Source organism: Sitodiplosis mosellana, unplaced genomic scaffold (genome assembly GCF_009176505.1).
Source record: "Sitodiplosis mosellana isolate CC-2019 unplaced genomic scaffold, AAFC_SMos_1.0 Smas_scaffold_6226, whole genome shotgun sequence".
In the NCBI taxonomy this organism is placed as follows: domain Eukaryota; kingdom Metazoa; phylum Arthropoda; class Insecta; order Diptera; family Cecidomyiidae; genus Sitodiplosis; species Sitodiplosis mosellana.
The window spans coordinates 22,182,270-22,207,139 of NW_022601467.1; the positions used below are offsets into that span (position 1 = coordinate 22,182,270).

Consider the following 24,870-nt stretch of genomic DNA (forward strand, 5'->3'; position numbering starts at 1 on the left):
ATGAATACTCACAAAATGGATCAGATAGTTCATACTAGGGACAAATACAAAAAATGTGAAGTTGTATCCACTAGTTCGCACAAATTCGGAAGCAAATTCAACAATTACAGCATGAAAATTCAGCAGCTGCTCCTTTATCAAATGAAATCAGATTCGAACATCGAATTAGGTAGTAAAGCCCATTGCAAATTCTCAGCATCCAAATATTTCTACCGCCTAAACATAAAAAAAAGAAATGTAGCCTAGGGGAATATTTGAAAAAAATGAATACCGTGAAATTTTCCCCCAGGAACTGTACCAATGAAGAAGCACACAAATATTTAGTTTGAAAGAGAAAAAATTAAATGAAATGAAATGCATTGATTATTGAAATACAAATTTAAAGGTTTATTAAAAATGCATTCGAATCATATTTGTTGTTTTTTGTTGTTGTTCTTGGTTGTTCTTGTTGTTGTTGTTGTGGTTTTCATTCGTTATTTTAAATGTTTCTGTTTGTCCGCGCTCTTATTGATAGATTTTCTAATAAAAAATGCTTTGCGGTAAAAATATGATGCTTCTCATTTTTGTTTGTGACATTCAACGATTGCTATGTATATATATGTTCTATTGTTTGTGGTACCCTACACTAGTTTTTTGCAAACATATCTGTAATAATCGCATCGATATTTTAGATTAATGAATTTAATAAATCGCTTTCAGTCCTTTTGCTATTCGTATTAATCACTTACACACATCCGAATAGAAAAACGCATGCGGCCATTGTACTCATCGTGAAAAAATCAAGGCCTAATTTGGGTAAAATCGGAGTAATTCGACAAAATGAAAAACGATTGTGCAAAATTTTGATTAAACGAGTTAGCTCATTTTATCTCAGGTGTTTTGTTTTCTTCACAAATGTGTCGTACGTTATGAAAATGGATCAAAAATTGAAATTTCTGGCTTACAAAAAGAAATAATATCAGAAAAATGGCAATTACGAAGTGGATGATGAGATGAATGAACATCGATGTAGCGATAATATAGCATTCAATTGACCTCTTCAATTAAAACAAAGCGGTTGAAATATTGGAAACGTCATTTAGTGAGAGAATGCGTTGCGAGTTCATACGATGTTATTTACGTATAATTTGTGTAAGAAAAAAGTGTTACTTGTATGAAAGGTGGTTGAGTTTTGTTTATTGTTTTCTTTTGCGTTTGTCGTCTAATTTGTGTCATTTTAAATGCAAATACCTATAATGTCTGATTTATGTTAATAATCGCATTACGTCGTGGTTGCTGCATCGATGCTTAACTATGAAATATTCATGTCGATTATGTCGTACGTGAAGTCATGCCGTTTAGCTTTTCATATCATTTACGTTGAAGCTAAGATGCGATCTATTACTATAAAACTGCATTCAGCTTCAGCATCTCTCTCATTTATTGTGTGTGTGTGTGTTTTAGTCATTCTTTTTTAAATAGTGAATGCGCTGGCGTGTAAATTATTTGTGTGAATTTTTCTTTGTATCGTGTTTTTGTTGTGTGCCTGTAGGTATAGGTTCAAATTATTCGAATAATAATTTTCCTTTATTATTAATTTGTTTTTTCCTTTGAAATTCCTACATGTAACCTATTTTTGTTGTTTTTGTTGAATGTGTTCCATACTTAATATATTAAATTTCATATGTGACTAATAGTTTTCATATCATTTCATTAAAAAATCAATTTCAATGTTTAAAAAAAATCAAAGAAAAAAAACGAAAATCTAATAAATTCAAAAAGAAAAAACGCTCTATCAATATCCCACATATTTTTACATATATTTTTTTTATTATATGGATTATAATATGCTTGCTTTTTCTATGTCTAGATTGTTGTTGTTGTCTCATGTTATAAAATACAAATTAAAACTTGTTTCCTTTGTAGTCTTTTCATTTGACATTCGATTTTCCTAATAATTCTTCATTTTAATTTCCCTTTCTCTTCTCTCTCTTGCTTTCTGTTTTAAATAAAAATTAAATACTATCGCTATTCCATTCTTTTTTGTTCCATTCTATAAATTTTAGAATATGTTTAGGATCTTTTTTTTTTATTTTTGCACAGCAGCAAAACAATTTTCTTTTATTGCAATCGTCTAAAAAAGGGACTCGAATTTTCCTATCCATTTTCAACTAAATTTTATTTTCGTTCTATTTGGAAATGATTGAAAATGATACAAGGAATACACGAAAATTTATTTATTTAAAAGAAAATCGACTCGAGTATTTTGAGTGCAAATTTTAAATTTGGATTTCAGTGTTTTGTTTTTTATTTGCTTCTTTTATCGTTGTTTTTGTTATTACTTTTTGTTTGATAATTTTAAAAAAAAAAAAGAATCCTGTTGTTAATATACACTAGTTTCACACATATCGTTCGCACACTGGCGCCTATCTCTTTGCTCTCATAATAAATTCTTTATATTACTCTTTAATTCTTATCAGTTTAATTTTTTTTTGTTTAGCAAACATAAAGAAAATGCACAAAAGAATTTTTTTGATGGAAATGGTTTGTTAGAGATTTGCCTCTCGCTATATCATTAGATCATGTATATATTTTTTTTTTAAAAAGCGAATCGGAATCATAACAATATTTGTGAATGGATTGAATCCTCGGACAAGAAAAAATAGAGACAAAAAATTCGCTATAAATGCAATTGGTTTTCGTAATATCATTCGAAATATCGGAAATTTTGGGTAGTAAAGCAAGTGCCAATCATTGGATTTTATACAATAAAATACGACTGTGTTGACAACTTTTTCGATTGTTTGTGCTTTTGGTAGTAGTAGTTTTCTGTTTCGGGATTATTCAAGGAAAAACTGTCCATCTCTCATGCGTGAACTGGCATTCACCCGGGAGATTGTGTCTTCCTTCGATCGAATATTTACGATGAGAAATTATAAAAAAAAATGAACAAAGTAAATGCTCCTTAATATGTTTTTGTTTGTTTGTGATTTGCCTATTGTTACTCCTTTCTAAAGTGTATACATTACGCTATATTGTTCCTCCTGCTCTTTTCTCTTGTTCATATCTCATTTGTTTTTTCTCTGTTTGTTATTTTAAATACCTAGTACAAGATAAAAATTATTACACGATGTGTACATTACAACTCTAGATTTCTTGCTTTCAGTGTATAGTGGATTGCTGTTGTTTCGTTTGTTTATCCCCATTCCACAGAGCAATCTTGATCCTTACTTCGGTTCTTGTGTTTTGTGTGTATTCGGTGTGTTAATTCTATGAAATACAATGTGAATGCCGATTTTTCGAGTGTAATTTATTTGTTCGGTTGTTTTGCAAAGAGCTTAATCAAATCGTGGATAGTATTTGTTTGTATGGTTTCTCTCTATCTCACAAAGCGAAATACATATTTGTGGTGCTTGGTTGTTGTTGTTGTTTGTTGCAACGTCGGTTCCGTGTGTTTACTTCCTTCGTTCTTTCATTCTGTGTTTACTTTTGTTCATTCGTATTATGTTTGCTATTGTGTCCTGTGTCAATTGCGATGCCCTCTAAATGTACACGAAATTCATCCGCATCTACCAATTTGCCATGCCTGGCTTGTTTAGTGTCATAAAGTATATTTGACATGATGATGCACCTTTGGCACTACTGAAAAATACTTTGTCGTTACGCTCGCAAAGAAATTTAAGACGTTGAGCTTTTTTGTGCATAAAAACTCCATCTAAGTGACCAGTCTCCACGGAACGAATCTGAAAAATGTGTACACAATGGAATTAGACATTAAGTTACAGTTTGATATGAATCGGTTTTATTTTAAAATTCATTCAATAGAACTCAATGGAAACGGTTCAATCGACTGAACGCTGTCTTCATTTCCATTTTCGTCGTTTTATTCAATTAAAATCGATTTTCACTTACCTCTATTGCTTTATTGCCCCAACCCATTATTTGACCAGTTCCAATGTATGCAACCGATGTTGGCATTTCGCCCCACTGCAAAACACATTCATTTAGTACTGCTTGTTTGAATGAAATTAAAGTGGCTTATGCATTCATTACCTGTAACACGATATTCTTTGAAACTCTGCCGACAGTATTCACATAAACACCCTCATTATCATAACACAGAAGCAATTGCATTCCGTTTGAATTCGGCAGTGCCACGATGCAGTGTGGTATTATTGGACCCTGAGTCTGTACGCAAAAAGGAAGAGAGTGAATTTTCAACAACCGTTCAAGGAAGTGGAAATTTGCATTTTATTTTCTCACATGTTTCGGAAGATAAATGTCATACACGGTGGCTGAATCCAAGTCGACAGCATGGAATCCTTCAGCCGAACCATAGATGACTTTCAAACGAGATTGATCTTCTATTGTCAAATCCACCAGCAGTGGTCTATGCACCAATTCGCCAAAACTCTGTAAAAAAATTTAATCATTTTTAAAAATTCATCCGTAATATTGACTCAAATGGGGAATTGGTTTAGGGCGGCAGACAGTATTGAGTGTGAATCACAAGATGACTGAAGTAAACAGTTTTTTTTTTACTAAAAATCAAAACCGATTCACTTTACCTTGAACGCCATGAATTTGTGATACGGTTTCGGAGCCCATGCATAGATTTCAATGGAATCTTTCAGTGCGATCACTAAGAACTTGATGCGTTCGTATTTTACAATTTTGAAGTGTACGGCACCTTGAAGATCGCCAACATTTATCCAACCATTTCGTCGTTCGACTTGCTGCAAATGTGAAAAAAAGACACCGAATTTTTGTTGTATGAGTATTTGATCGATTTTTGTTGGGTTAACTTTCATTTTTCTACTCCGTGAAAGTAAATGGAATGCACGAAAAACCTATGTGTTTACAGTTTTTAGCTAAAAAATATGCACTTACATCAGATAAACCGTCAGTTCGGAGAATTTTTGATTTCAGCCACGATAGATAGTAGACACGCACCCGGTTCTTCTTGCCCGATATTGTAACTAGGATATTTTGCCCTTCTAAGACCTCCATTTGTTGGAAACGTCGTCTGGATATCAATTGATACACCTGAAATTGGCGAACATACCGGACAGACAGTGTTAAGCAAATGAGCCCAAATTGGTGCAATGCAAATATCAACTGTAATCAATTTCCCGCCTACCTTTCCTTGACCAGAGCGATCCAACAGCATGAGACCGTTTTCTGTGCCGATAAGTAAGTTGACGCCCCATAATGCAGCGCATAAAATTTCCGAGTTGAAGCGTTTTTTATATTTACGTATCTCTGGTGTATCACTAGTAATATCATGAGATGTTGGCGTTACATTAACATTAACATGGCTTTCACGGCGCGATGGACCCGATCCACCGGCACTGAATCCAAACGTAAGAAAACTCCGTTGCTTCTGTTGCAGCGCATAAGCGTGTGGCGGTAGAAGTTGTTGTTGTTGAGGTTGGGAAGATGAAAGATTATTATTTTTGTTCGATTGATTGGACGTGTGAACGGGAGATGAGGACGAATGCTGATTGGATTGTGGCGAGAAATTGTTGCCTTGGAAATTGTTTGTGGAATTGTTATGGGAATTGTTGTGGGAATTATTAAGTGAATTTAATAGAGAGGAATTGTTGTGCTTTGGAGACATGGATTGATTAGACAAAAGTGTTGAATTTGGTGATGCTGAATTATTAAGTATAAAGGATTTCGATGGTGTTGAATGCACCGAACTAATGGCCGCACGATACTGTAACGAAACGAAAAAAAGAGAAAAAAAATCGCAAAAAATTAGTTTTCATTTCAACAACAAGCGTAAAATATGTGTATGGTAGGCTTACACCTGGAGATCTGTTTCGGAAAGAAACAAAAAAAAAGAGAGAGCAGTGAAGGAAACAAAATAAAATGAGTAAAAAAATAAAACGTGGTTAATCTTTCCCAGACGCCAATAACTACAACTTAACGGAAAAAAAGAGAAAACCCCTCGCAACACTTGGGTGGCGGAATAATAAAAAAAATTAATTCATGCACTTTGTTCCAATACCAAAACCGACAATCGAACACGATTGTCAAATAATTCGATATTTTCCAACGAAATAAATAGAAAACAAAAATGATGCAAATGAACGTTGCAAAACAAAAGCCAAACGAATTTTCAGCGAAAAATAAACAAAAAATTCGATCAGAACAAAGGGAAAGTGCTTGGTTAAAATGACTCTAAACAAAATTATGATTATGTCGAGAGCAATTTTTAAGTGATAAATTAAAATGGAAGTTTGGCAACAAAATAAATAAATTAAAAGGAAATTCTTACAAAAAACAACCAAAGGCATTTTGAAAAAAGGGCAAAAATAAAAAGAAATTATGAGAAAAAAAAATATCAATTGGTGTTATTTGGATTGTTTTTTGTACATTATTTGATTAATGTTTGTTCATCTGTTTTGTATTAGACAAAAAATACTTACTAATTATGAGCCACAAAATAGATATTAATAAGGTTTAATTTTGGATCTGATATCCAGCAGTCATCAGCGCTCGTCGCAGGAAAGATAAAACACAAATTATTACAATTACATTCAAGAAACAAAGTGTCGTTTAAATGAGTGGATTCAATAACAAAATTTATCTCAAATGCCCATTCTGTTCAAGGTACCGATGGATTTTTCGTCGAAATGAGTGTGTGAGTATGTGACGACACACATAGCATTTTTGTTTTCACATAGAATTGAACCAAATTTGGAATTTATTTTACTAATTGTCTTTGTGTTATTGACACACACAGATAGAGTATATATCGAAATGGCGACGAAAATTGGAGGAGCCAAACAATAACAGCAAAAAGAAAAGTAACACGAAATTAGTTACAAATACACACAAACACAACATTAGATAGATCAAATAGAAAGCAAGGGGTTTTGCCAATCTGATGTGAAGAATGTAATCAATGCTCATTTGTATTTGTTGGTTTTTTTGCTTCGCTTTTGATTTGGTTTTGTTTCTTAATTGCACAACAGTTAAAGGGGGAAATGAATCGAATCATTGCAAATTCGCTTCGATCAGCATATATGAATGGAAAAGGCGATGAAATGGAAAACGCGTGTCTTTTTTCTTTTATTTCAAATGAGAAAAACAAAAAACATACTTCCTCGCTTGATGATTTGTCATGACGTGGAGGCGTTGCCGGTGACGCTTGACTTAACAGATCCGGTAAGACGTTGCTCGTGCGAGTATTTGGTGCGCCGCTATTTTCACCGCGATTCTGAAATGACAAACAACAAAAAATTTAAATTTTACGATCAATTGATTAAATGAGAGACAAATTTAAATTGTGTTTTTTTCTTCATTGAAATGTAAGTATGATCAACCACTAGAAACGACACAGAATTGGATCTTTCATGCAGAACGGGAACTACAATCACATTTTTTTTTCTCTTTCTCTCCCTCACGTTAATTGAAAAATCATCCGAATTAATCATCTGACGAATTAGACGGTTCAAAAATTCAAGCACGCACACATGCGTGCGCACCTCTGTCTTTCGAACTACTCGTCACATTGATTGAAAGGCTGATCATTTTAACACGTCACTGATTAATAAAAACCTCATTTTCTTTCCACTTGATCAAAAACAATATCTTCTATACAAATGGCAAATGGTTCTTATTAACCTCATCTATGTAGAGTAGTGGTTTTAGTTTGTTTTTGCTTCTTTTTTTTGTTTTGTTTAAATAGAGAAAATTGGTTGCAAAATACAAGAAAATAGATGAAATAGAAATTGAGACATGTTCAAAATTATAATTCCCGTTCGTATCCGGTCTCTGCATAATTAGTGTTCAAGTTTCTAGTAGGTAAGCGAAATATTGGTTCATGCTATTATTAAAATGGCATCAAGTCTAAGCTTAAAAATCGAGTTAGGCTCTAGTGATTAATACCGTTAGCCCAAAAAAAATCACCACACACCATGGACCGGCTTAAGATGAGATCTACATTTTATTTAGCTAGATGAAGTCTAAGTTATTGTACAGTGTTTGTATGTGTGTGTTTTCTTTTCAATCACCAATAAAATTGAATGGTAATAACAAATACCAACACCTTATTTCAAATATTGCAGTACAATAATTGACTGTTCAACAATTGACTATAGTAACTAGTTATTATGTTATACATTCTGCCATTGTGCCAGAATGTTTCTGGTTAACGTTAGGAACTTTACTCCATACTCAATATATAGATGAAGTTCATCGTTTTTTTTTATTCCACTCGGTTCAAAGTTAGCATAACACGAATGGTATGGGCTTTAAAAATGAATTGGGAAAAATACAACAAAAACAAAATATGAAAGGACTGACTGGCTGGCAAGGATTGTAAATTGTTTGGGAGCTAAGGAACAATAAAGTTGGAAGTTGCAGGAGCAATAAAAAATGTTGAGGCCGTCAAAACAATGGTTAGTACTACTTATTTCCTGTAAAATCCACCTACAAAAAAAGCAAACAATTACACAAAAATTTGTTACCGAAAAGTGTGACGCATAAAACTTTGCAAAGCGTTCGACTCACGATAAGATAACAAAGCATTAAATGGCAAAAAAAATGTTTTCAAAATAAATAAAAGCACATGCTGTAATAAAAATCCATAGGCTGTTTGGCAAATTGCGGCGGAGCAAAAAATATGAAACAAAAAGCGGAAATGGTCAAAAAGAAAACAACGTAGAAGAAGGAAAAATAAATGAAGTCGTTGGAAGAGTTGTGGGATTTTTTTTGCATTTTGAAAAGTATGATGTTGGTTTTGGTCATTAATAGTATGTGTGTGTGTGTGTGTGTGTGTGTGTGTGTGTGTGTGTGTGTGTGTGATTAATAAGAGAATGTATAATTTCATTTCATTGATTTGTAAAAATTTGAAGAAAAAAAATGTAGCACAATGAACAATGTAAGAAAAACAAATGGTAATGAATTTGCGGTTATTCAAAGAAAAAAAACAGAATAAAATAAAATAAATTGTTTGGCTCGTTGGAGCCCTGAGGTTAGCGGGTTTGGATGGTTTTTTTTGAGTGTGTGTGTGTGTGTTGTTGTTTTACCTGAAGCTGATCGAACAGAAGATTTCGATTGGCTGAATTTCTCAGTGAAATGACTGATTCGGTTTTTTCACGCCGTGGACCCATAAAAAATAAATTTCGATTATTATTTACAGTGTTATCGTTACTGTTACTTTTGTTATTGGCGATTTGGATTGACGACGCGGCTGATGTTGTTATCGATGCCGTCGGTGATGTGGTGGTTTTTGTCGTCGTTGTGCAGCTGCTGCTTGTGGCCGCTGGTGAACCATCTAAATATGTTCGGCTCACGAAATCGGTTAGGATCGGTTCACCGTTATTGTTTTTATTGTGTTTGGTGTAAATGGCACTCGATCGATGCGGAACGATGTGTGCGATGGCGCTCTGTCGTTCACCCAACACAACCGAATGTCGTTTGGTTGATGGGAAAAAATCCGAATGCTCTCGCCGAAAGCCGCGTATAAAATTCGACGATAGTTTGGAATCGCTCTCTTGGCGCTTATGATTTTTCGAACTGTCCAATAGATTTGCGAGGAAATTATTTTTCGGCTTTGCATTTTGATTGTTATTGTTATTGTTATTGATCGACGATTGAACTTGTTTGCTAGTGGCTGATTGATTGGTCACTGCGGTGGCATTGAAACCGCTGCCACTGCTAACGACGACGACCTTTCGATCGGTCGCGAAATCACTAAGTTTCGGTTTTTGTGCATCTTTATTCGATTGCATGCTAATCACATTTGGTCTTTGTGAATTGCTGGGCGAATTCTTCTTGGCACGATCGCTTGAGAAAAATCGCTCAATATCCCAATCACGAAGCAAGACGGTTTCATCGGCTGCACCCTTATCGGACGTTGTTTGCTTTTCCGAATTTTGATTCTAATTACGATTTATTTTTTCGTTTTGTTCCGCATTATTGGTGTGTGCACACGCGCAGAGTGCATATCATTTGTTTTTTTTTGTTGATTGGAATCAATTTATTTTTGCGTACGATTTTGTGATGTAACAGAAATATTCATTTATTTCGAGGGAAGATTGTTTTTTTTGGGTGTTAATGGATGGGGAACGTTATTTATTTTTAGGATTGGACACAGATATGGATTAAACAAATTCGGTATTGTACATGAACGAAAAAGAAAGAAACAAAATAAAAATAAAAAATTAAAAACAAATTAAGAACCACAACCATTTGTAAAGTGTTTGCTTTTTCATTTTTTGTGTTTAGTCTAATTCGTTTTTTGTATGTGTATGTGTGTGTGTGTGTGTGTATGTTTGTGTATAAAAAAGAACGGTTTAACTTTCTTCAAAAAAATAAAATTGTTGTTGTTTTTAAAATTGACTATTTGCTTTGCATTTGTGTTTGTTAGTTTTAACATATTGCATTATGAGAGTGTGTTTAACAAGTACTGCGACTGCGGTGCAACACATCCCTGACAGGGATTCCCTGTTTAGTTTTGCTATTCTGTTTACATTTTACATGAAATAACGACAAAACTAACAACAAATACATGAGTATTCCATATTTGATGAACACATTTTTGATGGTGTATACATTTAAAGAAAAAACGAAGTCTAGTTGGCTGCTATATTTGTGTGCCAATCAAAAACTTGGAAATTCAAAATGTATAGTGTAATCGGATCCCATGGCATAACACATGACAACAAGAAAACGATTTCCCGTATTGACAAAGAAAAATAATTTGCTAACTGGATTGGAACAATTTGAGCTTGGGGCATAAATGAAACTTACCCGCTTCATGATCAATGTGCGATCGCCTTGCTGATCATCGTCGTCGGGTGTTGGCGGCAGTGGTCGATTCGGTGGACCACCGGCTCCATGCGAAGGTACTGCATTATTTGAATCCTCCGACAAAACGCTCAAGCCAGGCCTATATGAAAATTCAGGACTAATAAAGTAAAACAAAACCAAACAAACCGAAAAACAAATCCAACAAAACGAACACAAAAAGATGATTTTGGATTTTTTTTGTTGAAATAATTTCAAGTAACGAAAATCGAAATGGAAATGAAATGTTAAAGAGAATGAATTGTGATTAGTATCATGATGAGTGGTATAAATGAGTGGGTTAGTTTGCATGAAATGCATTGGCCAGAGATTGGTGTGTGAGTGGATGTGCTTACAGTGGCTTTGGCGGATCGCTAGCCAACAGAGTTCCATCGTTTCGACCTCGTTCATTTGACTCTTCGGCTTCGCTGTCCGTATCCGAGTCGTCGATTGGATCCAATGGATTGACAATTGGTTGCTGGTGATGATTGACGCTTGATGATTGTTGTGAATTCGATTTTGATGCTGGCGCTTGTTGACGGCTGTTCCGTGGCGGCGCATCTGGCTGAGCCTGTGGCTAAATTACATAATTAAAATTTAATTCAGAATAATTATTCCCATATAGTCAAGCGCTATATCACTTTTCTCTCCATATTTTGTCTGGTTCTTCTATTTTCATTTGTTTTAACTGTCCGTTCAACAAAAGTCAACGCAAAAATGAATCATGCTATGATTTTACAACGGTCTTTGATATTATAGATAGTAAGTGATAAAAAATTAACTCATAAACAAAATGAATGATAAAATTAAGAGAAACATACCTCGGGCCGACGCGGTGGAAGCTTTACATTCCACAAGACACGTGTAAAATAAAATAATCCAACGGGAGTCGTGTTAAGTGTTGGTTTGGTAAGAATTGGGAGGCATAGAGTTCATTGTTTCAAAAAACAAAATTCAACCGAATAAATAAACATAACGGGAGGATCGGAACGCATAAGAATTTTTATGGTTTGTTTTGTGTATTTGTGATGAAATCAACGTGCAAATTCACATGTAAATGAAGACACAAAAAAAAGAACGAAATCATTTTCCATAAATAAACTGCATAAATGATTATCAACTATAAACTCAACCTCCATATTCAATCGCTAAACGGTTTTACAAACAGTTGTGCTTACCATTGGAGCGCTCCTTTGTGGTTGTTGTGAGTTTTGTGACTGAGACGACGACGAATTATTGCTTCGCGGTGTCGGTGGCAGGGGCCGATTTGCATTTGGCGGATCGGGCACAACGATGAGTCGGTGCGGCAATGCTGGCCGAGATGGTTGACCAGAATCATCTTGCTTTTCACGTTGTTGGACCTGATTTTAAAGAAGAGGAAGAAGAAGAAGAAGAAAAAAAATTATATTTCAATATTATTCAATTGAATCGATGCGAAATGATGATTTGGCTTACCGGTTGTGAAATTCGGTTTTGAGCGATTTGTGCTGCATCCGGTGATCGTTCGGGTGATTTCTTATTGGCCTTGCTGTGATAGTGTCCCTCTTGGATTTGTTGGAAATTGCGTCGAAGTGTGTCACCGCCCGGTGCTTGGATGATCGATGACGGTTCGCCGGCTACTTGTGGCTCATCATCGTCATTATCGGAGCCCGAGTAACGGTAGTCTTCACGTTCCTTCTCCTGTTTTCGTTTCTTGCAACGATCGATATGATCCTTTAATTGAATCCTAACTTGGCGTTCAGTTGGTTGCTCTTTGATAAACTGATGCTTAAGTAATTGCTCCGTGTACGGTCGTTGATGATAGTCTTTCACTGTAATTCAATGGAAAACCATTTGACTCGACATTTGAAGCGTTTCGTTTATGAATTATTGTTTTTCTTTAGTGTCTCAACCCATCAATTTGTCCATACTTACCGAGCACAGTTTCGATAAAGCCATGGAATTTTTTGGACCATTTCTTGGATTTGAGTCTTGGTGGTGGATTTCTTGGAATTAAGAAGAGAGCACGCATAGGATGAAGATCACACAGTGGTGGTTGTGATTCGGCCATTTCCAATGCCGTAATGCCCAACGACCATAAATCCGATCGATTGTCGTATGTTGCATCGGGGTTTTCATCACAAGCAATGACTTCAGGAGCCATCCAATAGGGCGTACCAATGAATGTGTTGCGCCGACCAATTGTTCGATCAAGCTGAGCTGATACACCAAAATCGACGAGTTTCACTTCGGCGTTGTCAGTTAGCAAAACATTTTGGCCTTTTATATCCCGATGAATGACTTTGTTGGTGTGCAAATAGCTAAGACCGCGTAAAATCTCACGACAAATGTATGCTATCCATTCCTCTTTCAGACTTTGTCCCTTAGTCGATTTAACTAGATCTGTTACTGAACCAGCACCACAATATTCCATCACCAGCCACAGTTGATCGTCCTTGCCGGCCGGTGATTTTTTTATGAATGCACCATAATATGTAGCAATGTTTCGATGATTTGAATATTTTTTCAAAACATTAATTTCTAATTTGATTTCCTCCTCTTCATCTTCCGTCACATCCATCACTTTAATGGCAGCCAATTGGCCAGTTTTTGTGTGTCGCCCCTGTGAGACAAAATAAAAACGATCCGGTCAATGTGTTAAGTCAAATTTAACACGCACACAAGCGAAGTAATGCGCCTTAAAAGTCGTATTAGCGATTAACACTCACCTTGTATACTTGTCCGTACGTTCCATTGCCAACGACTTCGATGAGTTCAAAAATACCCGCTGGATCCTGAAATGTCAACAACGAGAGACACAGAGTGGGAAAGGGAGAAAAGAAGAGTCATTCATTATACGTTTGAATCATTCGTCAGAAAATTATGGACATGTCGTAAATAATAGTAAACAAAAAGAGGAATTCGTTTAAAAAATGCCGGCAACGCCTTATTTGCTGCGAAAAAAGCAAGCGATTTCAAGTTGAAATTCAACAACAACGACAGCAACAAAATACAAGAGAGAAACTGAATCGAGTCACACAGTTACAGATGCATTTAACACGTGCGGGTATGAATCATTCTTTAGTTAACTAAATTAAGTTTTAATTGCCCACAAGGACTGAAAATGATCATTTAAGAGACATACACATACACACACACCGAGAGAGAAAGAGATAAAAGATAGACTCATGCACCAGTGAAGTGTACGTGTATGTATGTATATATAAATTTAGATCAAGCGATTCAGTTTTCGAAGGAATTAGATTGATGACGAGATAGAGGGAGGCGGGCAGAGACAGAAAAGGAATCCAATTAGTGTTTGACTGCAAAAAGGCATATTTCAAGCGAAGCACATTTACTCGCACAAAGGCACAATGAAATGCAGAGCAATGAATTAACGGCAATTGGCATGCCGTATGGCGTAATGAGCGAATGCCAAAACCAAACCGCAAATACTTGCACAGAGTCACAAGAATCAAAATACTTCATATATCTTTTCGGTTCTCGCACACACACGTTTTCATTTGTTTCATTTTTTTATCTTCAATTCAGGCACTGTGTGTGTGTGTGCCTTTTTTCTCTCTCTCGAATTGTTGCAATGAATGTGGCATCTCACAACATATGTGATTTCTCGGTGATATGCACCAAAACCTTGTGAATGTGCTTAAACTTGGGCGCGCGCACGTTTCGGCATGTACACCTGAGTCGTGTACAACTGCACAATTGAAATGCAAGCGGTTTTGATTCCGAAATAGTTGCACTTATTCACGTGAAATGCACAAATTCATCAAGGGGATCTTAATAAACAAGCGAATAATGTTCGATAGATGCGAAAGTGATGCATAGACACACACACACACGTGCGCGTGAGGCGAGAGCATCGATTGGATACTGGATTCTGATGTGAAGTTGAATGTCAATTTTCACATTGGTAGGCAACGATTCGCATTAACAATTACATGAGAATTTTGTGTGTGTCGAGCGTACAAATAATAATAATCGTTGTAATAACAACAACCGCACACACCGCACATTTCGCTCTCTATACGATCAGTTCACACCATTTTCTCTCGTCAACGATTTTCATGTCTATTGTTATTTATTGTTTTGCGTTACTTGAGATAATTTTCGAGAGAGAAAAAGCAAAAAATGCTTTTCATCACATGTCGAAATTGTTGTTGTTTGTCTGAGTTGATTTCTGTTTTGATGTTGAATTGGTATTCAGGTTTATTTGACTGTGCATATGCAAAAATTGTGTGAAAATATGTGACTTTAATTCCATCTCTCTCTCTCCCCCAACACACACAGCTGTTATTGTTTCGTTTAAAATTGAAAATGATTTTTGCAGCTACCGAATAATGTTCCAACTAAACGAGAACGAAAATATGCGAATTGTTTCGGGGCGACCGGTTGTAGCAATTGCTATGCTTCGATTTCATAAAAATCAGAAACACACAAGTTGCGATTGCCTATTATTGTCAAAATGAAAAATAATACACAATCTTTCGAAAGAACTCCCCATCGAAACGAGCAAGCCCGCGTGCCATTTGACATCAATTTCGAACAACATGCCGTCTGCTGTTGCTGCGGTTAGAGTTCAGAGTCATTTGAATATGAATTGAAAACTTTTCTAATGGAATGTGAAATGCGATTAGTCATTCCAGTGGCTATTGATGATGGCAAGAATTTGACGAGAACGACCACGACGGCGACGACATTCTATTGTAACATCGTCATGGAACGTGCATTTTGTGTGCATCATCGCGAACCGGCCGTGAACGAAGTGAGAGAAAGCCGTAATTTCAGTAAAACTGTTATCCTTCGTTTCAATCGTCATGCTTTCTCTCTCTCTCTCTCTCCTCTCATTTTTGCCGGTTTTGTGAGCGTGAACTGTGTCCACGCGATTCAGCCACTCCAGCTGTGATTAATAACAGTTCAATGATCTATAATCGACAAGAAAATAATATATTATCCATTCATCATCGTACACCCATTTCGATGTGCGCACACAATAACGTTGCTGTTGTCGTCATCGTTGCTGCAGTCACTACGATAATCTATCCGAGCGCGCATTTGAAAGTTATAAATAAATTAAATCGAAATAGAGAGAGAGAGAGTGAGAGAGAGAGAGTGAGAGAATCAACTACAAAATGAAAGGATAGCCTGAATGATGTTATGATGTATGCATGGAAAAGAGAGTGAGTTCATTTAATGTGCCCAAGTAATCATTCATAATGAAACAATTTGCAGGCAGAGTGGCAAGACTTGATGAAAAGGAAAAGTTCCTTGGTTTCGTCGATATCGTTGTGTTGACAAAACAAGACAGAGCTGAAGCTGAGAAGAGAAGAGAGAGAGAGAGAGAGAGAGAGCTGAAGCTGAAACACTGTAGCGTTTTGTCGTTTGGAATGATCAGCCTAATGCCGTTCAACCTAAATGTCTCATTGTCATTTGGGTATATATGAGATGTGATCGGAGCGAGAGTGAGAAACTTGTACATTATCTATATAAATTAGACACTTAATGTGTGTGTGAACTATTCTTGTTCTTGGTGTTCAATTTGTTTATTTATGCCTATTTCGTGGCTATTTTTGAATTTATATTTCCTATCTATGTGCCAACATCAGTGCTCGCACTGTTTGCTGCTTGAATTTTGATTTTGTCTCCGCGCGTTCGTCGCTATCTCTCTATCTTTTTCATCCGATGCAATTGTTCACTTGCCTCTCTCTCTCTTTCTCTCTCTCTCTCTCTCTCTCTCTCTCTCTCTCTCTCTCTCTCTCTACTGTTGTATCTCGTTTCTATTTTAACATTTCTTAGTTGGTGCTGTTTTGTGTGTCTTTCATACAAGGGAGCAAATATAAATTAGTCGTGTAGGTCTTGGCCACGGTAAAAATAACAAAGCAGGAACGGAAAGAAGTGAAATAAAAAAATGTAAACCAACACACAAACTAAGCAAGTTTTTTTTTGTGTGCAATGTGCAATGTTAAAAAATTGTGCACATAATATTCATATGTATCTCGTGTTTGCGTTTTTTCTTATTCTTCTCTTCAACACACTCTGTCAGTGCAATAAGACGCAACGTCGGCAATATGTTTATAATATTATGATATACATGAAGTAATTCCGTACGGCGACACAAACATTATGTGTTGTATATATAAACATCAACATCACTGTCTCAGCAAATCGTATATGAAGTGAAGAATGAATGTAGAGAGAAAAAAACGACACGACAGCAATAGCAGTTAGTGGTGAACGAAACAACGGCAACAGCAACGAAATGAATAAGAAAAATAAAATAAAACAACAACAACGACAACGACTTACAAGAGAAACTTAAACTTCAACTCACACTGCATATTATACACACTTCGGTGCCTTATCGAAGGAGAGAAACGTAAAGAAACATACACGCATATAAATATCAAATGCCAAATACTGGAATGAATTAATATGTAGCTCGCATATATTCGCCCGAAAGATGATTAATCCTATCAACTTTCTGCGTTGCTTTTTTTTCTTCATTTTTATTTTTTGAGTAATTGATATCTCTCTTTGCATTATTACATATTTTTTTTCGCCTTATTTCTTTCTTTATTTATCATCAACTACGCGACGATTGTTGATCTTTTATATATATACGTAGCATTCTTTCTTTCGTTATTTGTTTGAATGAGCAGACTATCAAAACCAACATAGGTAATTTATTTAAATAACTTTTATGCAAAGTAGCACGTTTTTCGTCTCATTTATATGAATCGACAGAAACAAAAAAAATTTACTACAAAGATGAAACAAAAATCAGACACACACATGTAGAGTGAAAGAGACAGACAGAGAGAGAGAGAGAGAGAGAGAGAGAGAGAGAGAGAGAAAGAGAGAAACACAGCTCATGATGGAGGTGAACGTTGCAAGCGAAAGGAAATTGTATGCATATGTACGAAGAAGAAATACCGTCTCTGTCTTTCTCTCTTTGATTTTCGACAATTTCGATCCTATCACTGATAAGACAAACCGAATACGTGTTATTGTTGTTGTCATTTGCCGTTGCCACTGCTACTGTCGCCGTAGTCGTAGTTTGCGTTCTTTTTTTTCTCTTTTTCTTTTTTTTCAATTATTATCAACTCGACCATTTTAAAACACACACAACTGGTGAAGCATACAGTAAACTCGAATCCCGTTTGTCATGTTATGTTAGTAAATGGATTTTCGTTCGGAATGGCTTATACAGCATAAATGTGTTTCAGTCGACAGAATCCTTCGATAATAATTATTATTTTTTATTCTCACTTGATTCATTGTATTTACAATTCGGTTCCGGCTGAATATGTCATGTTTTTTTTTTCCTCTCGTCTTGAAGCGAAAAAAAACTAATCATACACACATAGGAAATCGGTTGCCCCACCCAATGCACAATGCCAATTTTCCGATTTGTCATCGCATAAACAATAAACTGAACAGAGAAGGAACAAAAGACGATCAAAATAACGGCGAACAAAAAAACCGTGCAAATTAAGGCGATGGCCGATTTTAATGGGCAAACGCATCGACGAACATCTATCAATAGAAGAATCTCCCGAAAAAAAATGGTAATGAAGTATCGAAAAAAAAATGTTTATCAATTGGATGGTGTACCTTCAATGCATTTAAGTCAATTTCATCGAGCGAACAGTTTACAGAAGGGGCCAGTTGATGCGCCATTTTGACGTATTACAGTATACAGTGTATGTATATATATCTATATAGACTAACAAAGATGATTACAAAAAAAAATCACATCGAAATGCACAATCACACGTCGAAAACACTTTGCTTAGAATTTTTTTACACTATGACGATGATGATGACGAGTGCAGAACAATGTCTTTTGAAACGGCAACGAAATAAAATTGTTAAAAAAATTAAATGGAAATATTTTTATCAAAAAGGAAAAAGAGACTTAAGCACACCACAAAAAAATATATCGAGACACTGTTTGTGTGTGTTTTTTTTTTCTTTTGCACTTCTCTTCTTGCATATACACTCAGCACTTAGTAAAAACTATTTTCACTTCAATTCGATTCTCGATATTTTTTTCTTTCTCTTCTATATAGATACATATATAATATATATAAACCTTTTTTTTCAAGTTACTCGGTTTTGCGATTGCGATGGTGTCGACAAATAACTTGAAAAAAAACTTTGCTCGGTGTTGTTTTTTTCTTCGTTCGAATCCACTGCAATATTGTAATTTAATCACATTTTTACTGATTGAAAATTGTTGTGTTTGAATCGATGAACAAATGAAATTAAAATAATAAATGGTAGAATACACACAATACACAAAACCCGGACTGACAACACCAAAAATATATCGATGTACGGTGACGATGCGCACCCTATCGTCCAACGTCAGCATTAAATAGTTGCGATTTCGTTGAATGAACAACAATACACGTTCAATGAACGCTGCTCCGTTGCTCGTGTGCGCATTTGCCGATGCTGCTGCTTTCGGTCTTGTCGGTATCGGTTTCAGTGTGCGTGTATTTTATGTATCCATGCAGTTCGACATGTTCGGTCTACACTGATTTTCTCATCTCACAGCCCAAGATTCGACTTATCGGTTTCTTTCTGACTGGTAAAAAAAGAGCATTGATGTGTGTTCGTGTCGTGTCGTTTTGGTGTGGTGTGGTGTGCGAGTGTATGTGTCGTTGTTCATGCCGTTGTCATCACCTTTCTCACTCATTCGTTGATCACTTCGAATTTGACATTCGAGCCAATTTTTTGAATTTTTTTTTCTCCTTTTCTTCACATTCTTATTTATTTTATTTCGTATATTTATTTCCTCGTTCTGCCTAATGGCTATTTAATCGACAATATTTAATCACATCGAATGGAACATTATTTAAGAGAAATTAAAATGTAACAATCGATGATTTGTTTTTGTCATTCTCTTTCATTTTTAGAACATGAAGAAGAAGAGACGAAAAAAACGTTGCAATATCCACACGAAGTATTTTGTCATCGTGACTAATTCGAAATGCATATCTTCGTTCTAAGAATGTCGAATATTCAGTTCGAATGGAAACATTCTTATCACAGGAAAAAAAATATAAATAGAATTACCATAAATCACGAATAAAGTCATTAAACGGTTGTTTTTCTGTTGAGCCCATATCAAATCCATTCACATACACAGAGACGGAAAGAGAGAGAGAGAGAGAGAGAGAGAGAGGGAGACATGGTGGTTTGCATGAATGGAACAGTATGCAGCCAATCGAAATGAAATGTGAAAGAGATGAAGAGCAAAAAGCGACACAAGTCCAAAGTCAATCGATTTGACATGTTATTTACATTAAAAACAATATACAAAACTCTTCACTTCGTCTGGATCTCTTGCATCTTCTTTGGTTTGCGGTTTTGGATTTTAATTTAGGTGCTACGAAATAATTTTTTGTTTTGGGTTTTCGATCAAAAGCGAACGATATGAGTTTTTATTACGCCAACGCTCGTCAACCGGAAATCCTTCGAACTGTACAAAAAGATGCGGCGTTTACAAATCAACTAGGTCACGACCTCTCCGATATTCTACGGTTCACCAATAAAAACCTTTGGATTAAATACAATGGCCTGTGCACATTGATCATGGAATTAGCCTATCATGGATTTGCCAGTTACAATAATCTGCAGACACTTGGCGAAGAATACACGGGCATCATTCAGATCGATAATAAATATATTGCGCTGCCGAGCAAGCTGTTGCAAATGGTATCGATTGTCATGGAATATGCTGGCGAACAAGTGCTGGTGAAACTGATCAAAAATGTTGAGCATGAAATCGAACGTAACGAAGAGATTCGACCAGAAGCCAAACTCCAGTTGCGTCGATGCTGTTCATTTCTACTGCATGTCATTCCATACGTTCAGGCAATGCATCGAACATGGTTTTATTTATACGGTAGAAAATACCAAATTGCTCGACGATTGACCGGAATTAATTATGTGTTGATACGCCATTGGCTAAATATCAAGCATTCTGTGTACGGTTACAAGGTGTTGGGTGTGATCAGTTCGTTGCAATTGATATTGGTATTTGCAGCATTTGTAAAAGAGACCATTCGAATGAAACAAGTTACGAGCGCCACAATTCAAAAGGTGAATCGCCTGCGGGATCGCATTGAATCGACGTACAAGCCAGCTAAAATGGAAAACATGCCAAAATGCATTTTATGTTTGGAGGAGCGTCACAACACATGCGCCACCATTTGCGGTCATCTCTTCTGTTGGCCGTGCATAATGGATTGGCTGGATCAAAAGGAAGAGTGTCCGGTGTGTCGTGAGCCAACAAAAAAATCAACCGTAGTCTACTTAATGAATTTCTTTTGAGGCGCGATGTGCTCGCAAATATATCGGTGTCAAAGGCTTTATTATGAAATTTTGTGATTTTGTTTTTGTTTGAATTAAACTTTTACATTGATTTATTTAGTCTAAATTTGAAGAGAAAAAGAAAATAAGAGAAAAAAAGGCAATTGTTATTTAGGTATTTCGAACACATCCATCGGTTCTTAGGTGTTTTTTTATATGTTTTCTTTCAAAATCAATGCGGTATTTCGAATAAAATAAAATATTTGCTAAACTACTTTGAAATGAATGTACAATTTGTGTGTATGTGTGTTTAATTCTTCTTCTATTCAATTGATTCGATTCGATTTCCTACGTTGCTTCTTCGTCAAGTGAATTCAATAGATTAAGATTAGTCAAAAATTCGGGAGGATTATAGTAAATGTTATCACAGTAATAGTGGTTGGGTACACGAATTTGTTGTAAATAAGCAATTTGTTTTGATTTAGCTGAAGCCTCTGCGTCGGTGGCACTGTGGCCGGTGTTTCGATTTGGCGAATCGGTCGGTGCCATCGGTTTGAACGGTATTTTGCGATAAAATAAGCATTTCTTTGGTCCATACAATGAAATTTCCGATTCATATGGCGGACTGAGAATGTCGAAAAATGCAGCTGTACTGTTGCCGGTGGCGGTGATTTCGTGAATATTTCGTGTGGTCGGTGTGAGTATGGAGCACCCACTCTTTGGTGAGAATTCCGTTGGTGCTTCTTCGATGACCGATAAAATGTGTGGTGTATTCTGTAGCGGATGCTCGAGTGTGTAACTCTGAATTCGTGCCGTTCCCGATATAACACGTAGCAAACCATGGCCCGGATGATCGTGCAGGGGCATCGTATACTTGTTGGTCACTATGAAGACACTCATTGTGAACGTTTTGTGCTCGAGTATTTCGATGTATTTGACTGGAGCGCGTGCTGACGGATGCTGAAAACTGTTCGAACCCAACACTTCCGCTGGTATATTCAGATCGCTCGACGTCAATTGATCGACTAATTGCTTTAGTATATTGAAATTTGCCTTGAACGCTGCATAGTTGTCCCGTTCGAATGTTATGAGCGCCTGTTTGACCACACGAGCAAATAATACCGACATTTTTCTTCTTCTCCGCCCCAACAAACAACAATCAATCGCACAACAAATTAGGATGACGAATTTCTTCGAATGTGATGATCCGAGTTGAACGTCGTAACTACCTTGAGGAAAAAGTTTTTTTATGAAAAGATGAGAAACGGAAACGTGGTTTTATTAGACAAATTCCATTCAATGCAAACGATGAATTTATTTATACTTGCACTTTTTACTTACACAAAAACAAATACTTTATCGTAATGTGGTGAAACTTATCAGCTTTTTTTTCTTATGATCTTTGTTTTGATATCTGTACGCTTAATTTCTCACGTACCTCTTCAAACTTGACGTACGTTCATACTGAATATTTATGGCTGCATACTGTCCAGTTGTCATATCGTTGTATGCAACATTTTTTTTCTTCAAATGTTTGCACTTGTGCACGAGCAATCGAATGGATTATTCTCGAAAAATGAATTTATTTTTATTTAAATATTTTCATGAAAATAAAACGAAAATTTACGATTCAAAAGATGGTCGATTCAACCGAATTGGAATTCCAAGAATTGGGTGCGTTCAATGGTGTTCAGTGCGTTCAAACACCACGATGTTTTGAATGTGACAGTTCTCATAAATATTCCGAGCCTTGATAGATTTGTGTTCTACAGCGTAGAATTCCTTTTAGTTACCGCACTAAATCGTATCAGAAGCACGTGTGTAAGCACTGCCCGAAAAATTCCACATTTCAACGATAAAATCGTTAAAAACTCGAAAAAAAGTCGCGCGCATTTTTTCTTGTGATATTATTTCCAAAAATGAATCAAGAAAAATTGAAAAAATTGCAAGCACAAGTGCGTATTGGCGGTAAAGGTACACCTCGTCGTAAGAAGAAGGTTATCCATCAAACACCAGGCACTGACGACAAAAAATTACAATCTGTCCTGAAAAAGCTGGCTGTGAACCAAATTCCAGGCATCGAAGAAGTGAACATGATCAAAAATGACGGGACAGTCATTCATTTCAATAATCCAAAGGCTCAAGCATCACTCGCTGCAAACACATTTGCCATCACAGGACACAGCGAACAAAAAGAGGTTAGTTTTCATGTTTTTTTTTTCTTTCATCCTACTTGCTTTCGTTCAACCTATGGCATGGCACAATATGTGTGTGCAATTATGAACATCGATACATGCAATTGACAAGTGTGTTGTTATGCAAACCAAACACGAATAATTTAATAAAGCAACAAAAAAAAACGAAATAAAAAATTAATAATTGAATTGTGGTTTCTGTCCTCTTTCACGTGGAAATCAGATTGCCGAGATGTTGCCAAGCATTTTGACGCAATTGGGTCCAGACGGTTTGAAGCACTTGAAACGCTTGGCCAGTGATGTTGTGGCCAACAAATTGTCAGCCGGAGCTGCTGCCGATGACGATGTTCCAGATTTAGTTGAAAACTTCGAAGAAGCCGCTAACAAAGATATCGAAAGCATAACAAAACAAACTGAAGAGGTCACCGTCGCATAATAAATTCGGACCATCCCCAAACACCCACATATACACACATACACACATATAAAAAAAAATTACACTTTTAAAAAGGAAAACCAAATTTTGTTACACAATATTTCCAGGTCAATTTTTTTTATAATTATTTGAACATTCTTTCCAAATTATTGTAACACACATTCACATCAGAAGTAGCAATCGATGCAGACACAACAACAACAACAACAAAAATCGTAAAAAAAAGGAAAAGAATAGACTTAATAATTAAGGAGTGAATATTCACTCATTGTGTATGTTGATTTTACGTATGTAAATTTCGATATATGCAAACCTATTCCATTCGTTTTTAACAAAAAAAAATGAAGAAAAAAAACCTACACAAAAAACAACAACAACGCTTTTTTTTTCTAGAAAAAAGAAGAATTGAAAAAAAAGAATATAAATAGCATCGAATTTGTCGATGATCATATGATTATACATTATGTACTACATTAATTACGAAATTGTTATCAACAAACGATTTGAAAAGTAAATGCATGTACTTGGGACAAATGGAAATATATAACGAATTTATTGTGGCCTTTTTCATTCAGCTCTTTTTCTCTCTTTTCACAGCCTTTTCGCCGATGAGTAATTTTTTTCTTTTGGTTTTGTTTTGCGCAGCGCTAATCATTTTTGTAACCAAAAATGCACAGATACGATAAGGGTCTCGCTATGTGCGTCTCTGGATGTGGTCAATAAATCAATGTCCATTTTTGTGTTGCGGCTTTTTCACTTTGTTATCAACTAGCCGGGTGTGTTTTTTTTTTGTTGGAAACAGCGGTTGCAACAGTTTTGCTGTGATGTGTCACACAGTTCAAATCGTCGATCGGAAGACTCATTAAAAATGGGTGCAAAAAATTATGCAAATGCAGAGGACCACCGTCCGGCTTACTATTTCTTATAAAACACAGTCCAAAAATGACCGCACCAAAATTCTTGACGAATTTTATGTCTCAATGTCTACGAATTTGGTAAAATGGTGGAATTTCTTCAAAAGAATCACAACAGAAATGCCACAAATAGTATGTGTTCATCGATTAATGTCGACACCCAAATAAATATGACGTCAGCCAAATTCACATCTGACAAATGCGAATGAATTTAATATATTAT

General features: G+C 35.9%; 4 protein-coding genes across 43 annotated transcripts; 2 read left to right on the top strand and 2 right to left on the bottom strand.

Annotated features, from left to right (window-relative positions):
• Positions 1-1,774: 1,774 nt before the first annotated feature.
• Positions 1,775-19,374, bottom strand: LOC129578371 (serine/threonine-protein kinase mig-15). 39 transcript variants are annotated; one of them, XM_055466805.1, is made up of 18 exons: positions 19,075-19,323; positions 18,394-18,505; positions 13,491-13,556; positions 12,697-13,384; positions 12,238-12,593; positions 11,961-12,143; positions 11,604-11,624; positions 11,139-11,359; positions 10,747-10,885; positions 9,021-9,875; positions 7,091-7,207; positions 5,120-5,698; positions 4,870-5,025; positions 4,548-4,715; positions 4,243-4,392; positions 4,033-4,167; positions 3,892-3,966; positions 1,775-3,722 (listed from the first exon to the last, which is right to left on the bottom strand). In XM_055466805.1, exons 2-18 carry the CDS (start codon positions 18,457-18,459, stop codon positions 3,549-3,551), a joined length of 4,149 nt encoding a protein of 1,382 aa, XP_055322780.1. In that variant the 5' UTR covers positions 18,460-18,505; positions 19,075-19,323; the 3' UTR covers positions 1,775-3,548. The 39 variants fall into 39 exon arrangements, with proteins under 39 accessions (XP_055322780.1, XP_055322791.1, XP_055322779.1 ...); XM_055466816.1 differs by having other exon boundaries at positions 5,120-5,362; positions 18,394-18,622; XM_055466804.1 differs by having other exon boundaries at positions 18,394-18,622.
• A 589-nt stretch (positions 19,375-19,963) lies between these two features.
• On the top strand, positions 19,964-21,395 carry LOC129578374 (peroxisome biogenesis factor 10). The gene has a single exon (XM_055466840.1). It carries the CDS (start codon positions 20,224-20,226, stop codon positions 21,121-21,123), a length of 900 nt encoding a protein of 299 aa, XP_055322815.1. The 5' UTR covers positions 19,964-20,223; the 3' UTR covers positions 21,124-21,395.
• On the bottom strand, positions 21,145-22,726 carry LOC129578376 (2-aminoethanethiol dioxygenase). 2 transcript variants are annotated; one of them, XM_055466845.1, is made up of 2 exons: positions 22,444-22,726; positions 21,145-22,327 (listed from the first exon to the last, which is right to left on the bottom strand). In XM_055466845.1, exon 2 carries the CDS (start codon positions 22,228-22,230, stop codon positions 21,451-21,453), a length of 780 nt encoding a protein of 259 aa, XP_055322820.1. In that variant the 5' UTR covers positions 22,231-22,327; positions 22,444-22,726; the 3' UTR covers positions 21,145-21,450. The 2 variants fall into 2 exon arrangements, with proteins under 2 accessions (XP_055322820.1, XP_055322821.1); XM_055466846.1 differs by having other exon boundaries at positions 21,145-22,331; positions 22,444-22,587.
• A 295-nt stretch (positions 22,727-23,021) lies between these two features.
• Positions 23,022-24,284, top strand: LOC129578377 (transcription factor BTF3 homolog 4-like). The gene is made up of 2 exons (XM_055466847.1): positions 23,022-23,300; positions 23,521-24,284. The coding sequence occupies exons 1-2, from the start codon at positions 23,022-23,024 to the stop codon at positions 23,731-23,733; spliced, it is 492 nt and encodes a 163-aa protein (XP_055322822.1). The 3' UTR covers positions 23,734-24,284.
• Positions 24,285-24,870: the final 586 nt, after the last annotated feature.

What these genes read in the sequence shown, in the direction of transcription:
- LOC129578371 (XM_055466799.1), bottom strand. Translation starts at nt 18,459, where the DNA reads ATGGCGCATCAACTGGCCCCTTCTGTAAACTGTTCGCTCGATGAAATT. An exon ending in TTCCACCGCGTCGGCCCGAG is followed by an intron (nt 11,360 to 11,603) that starts GTATGTTTCTCT and finishes TATGTAATTTAG; the next exon opens with CCACAGGCTCAGCCAGATGC. An exon ending in ACATTTATCTTCCGAAACAT is followed by an intron (nt 4,168 to 4,242) that starts GTGAGAAAATAA and finishes TTTTGCGTACAG; the next exon opens with ACTCAGGGTCCAATAATACC.
- LOC129578376 (XM_055466845.1), bottom strand. Translation starts at nt 22,230, where the DNA reads ATGTCGGTATTATTTGCTCGTGTGGTCAAACAGGCGCTCATAACATTC.
- LOC129578377 (XM_055466847.1), top strand. Translation starts at nt 23,022, where the DNA reads ATGAATCAAGAAAAATTGAAAAAATTGCAAGCACAAGTGCGTATTGGC. An exon ending in GACACAGCGAACAAAAAGAG is followed by an intron (nt 23,301 to 23,520) that starts GTTAGTTTTCAT and finishes CGTGGAAATCAG; the next exon opens with ATTGCCGAGATGTTGCCAAG.
- LOC129578374 (XM_055466840.1), top strand. Translation starts at nt 20,224, where the DNA reads ATGAGTTTTTATTACGCCAACGCTCGTCAACCGGAAATCCTTCGAACT.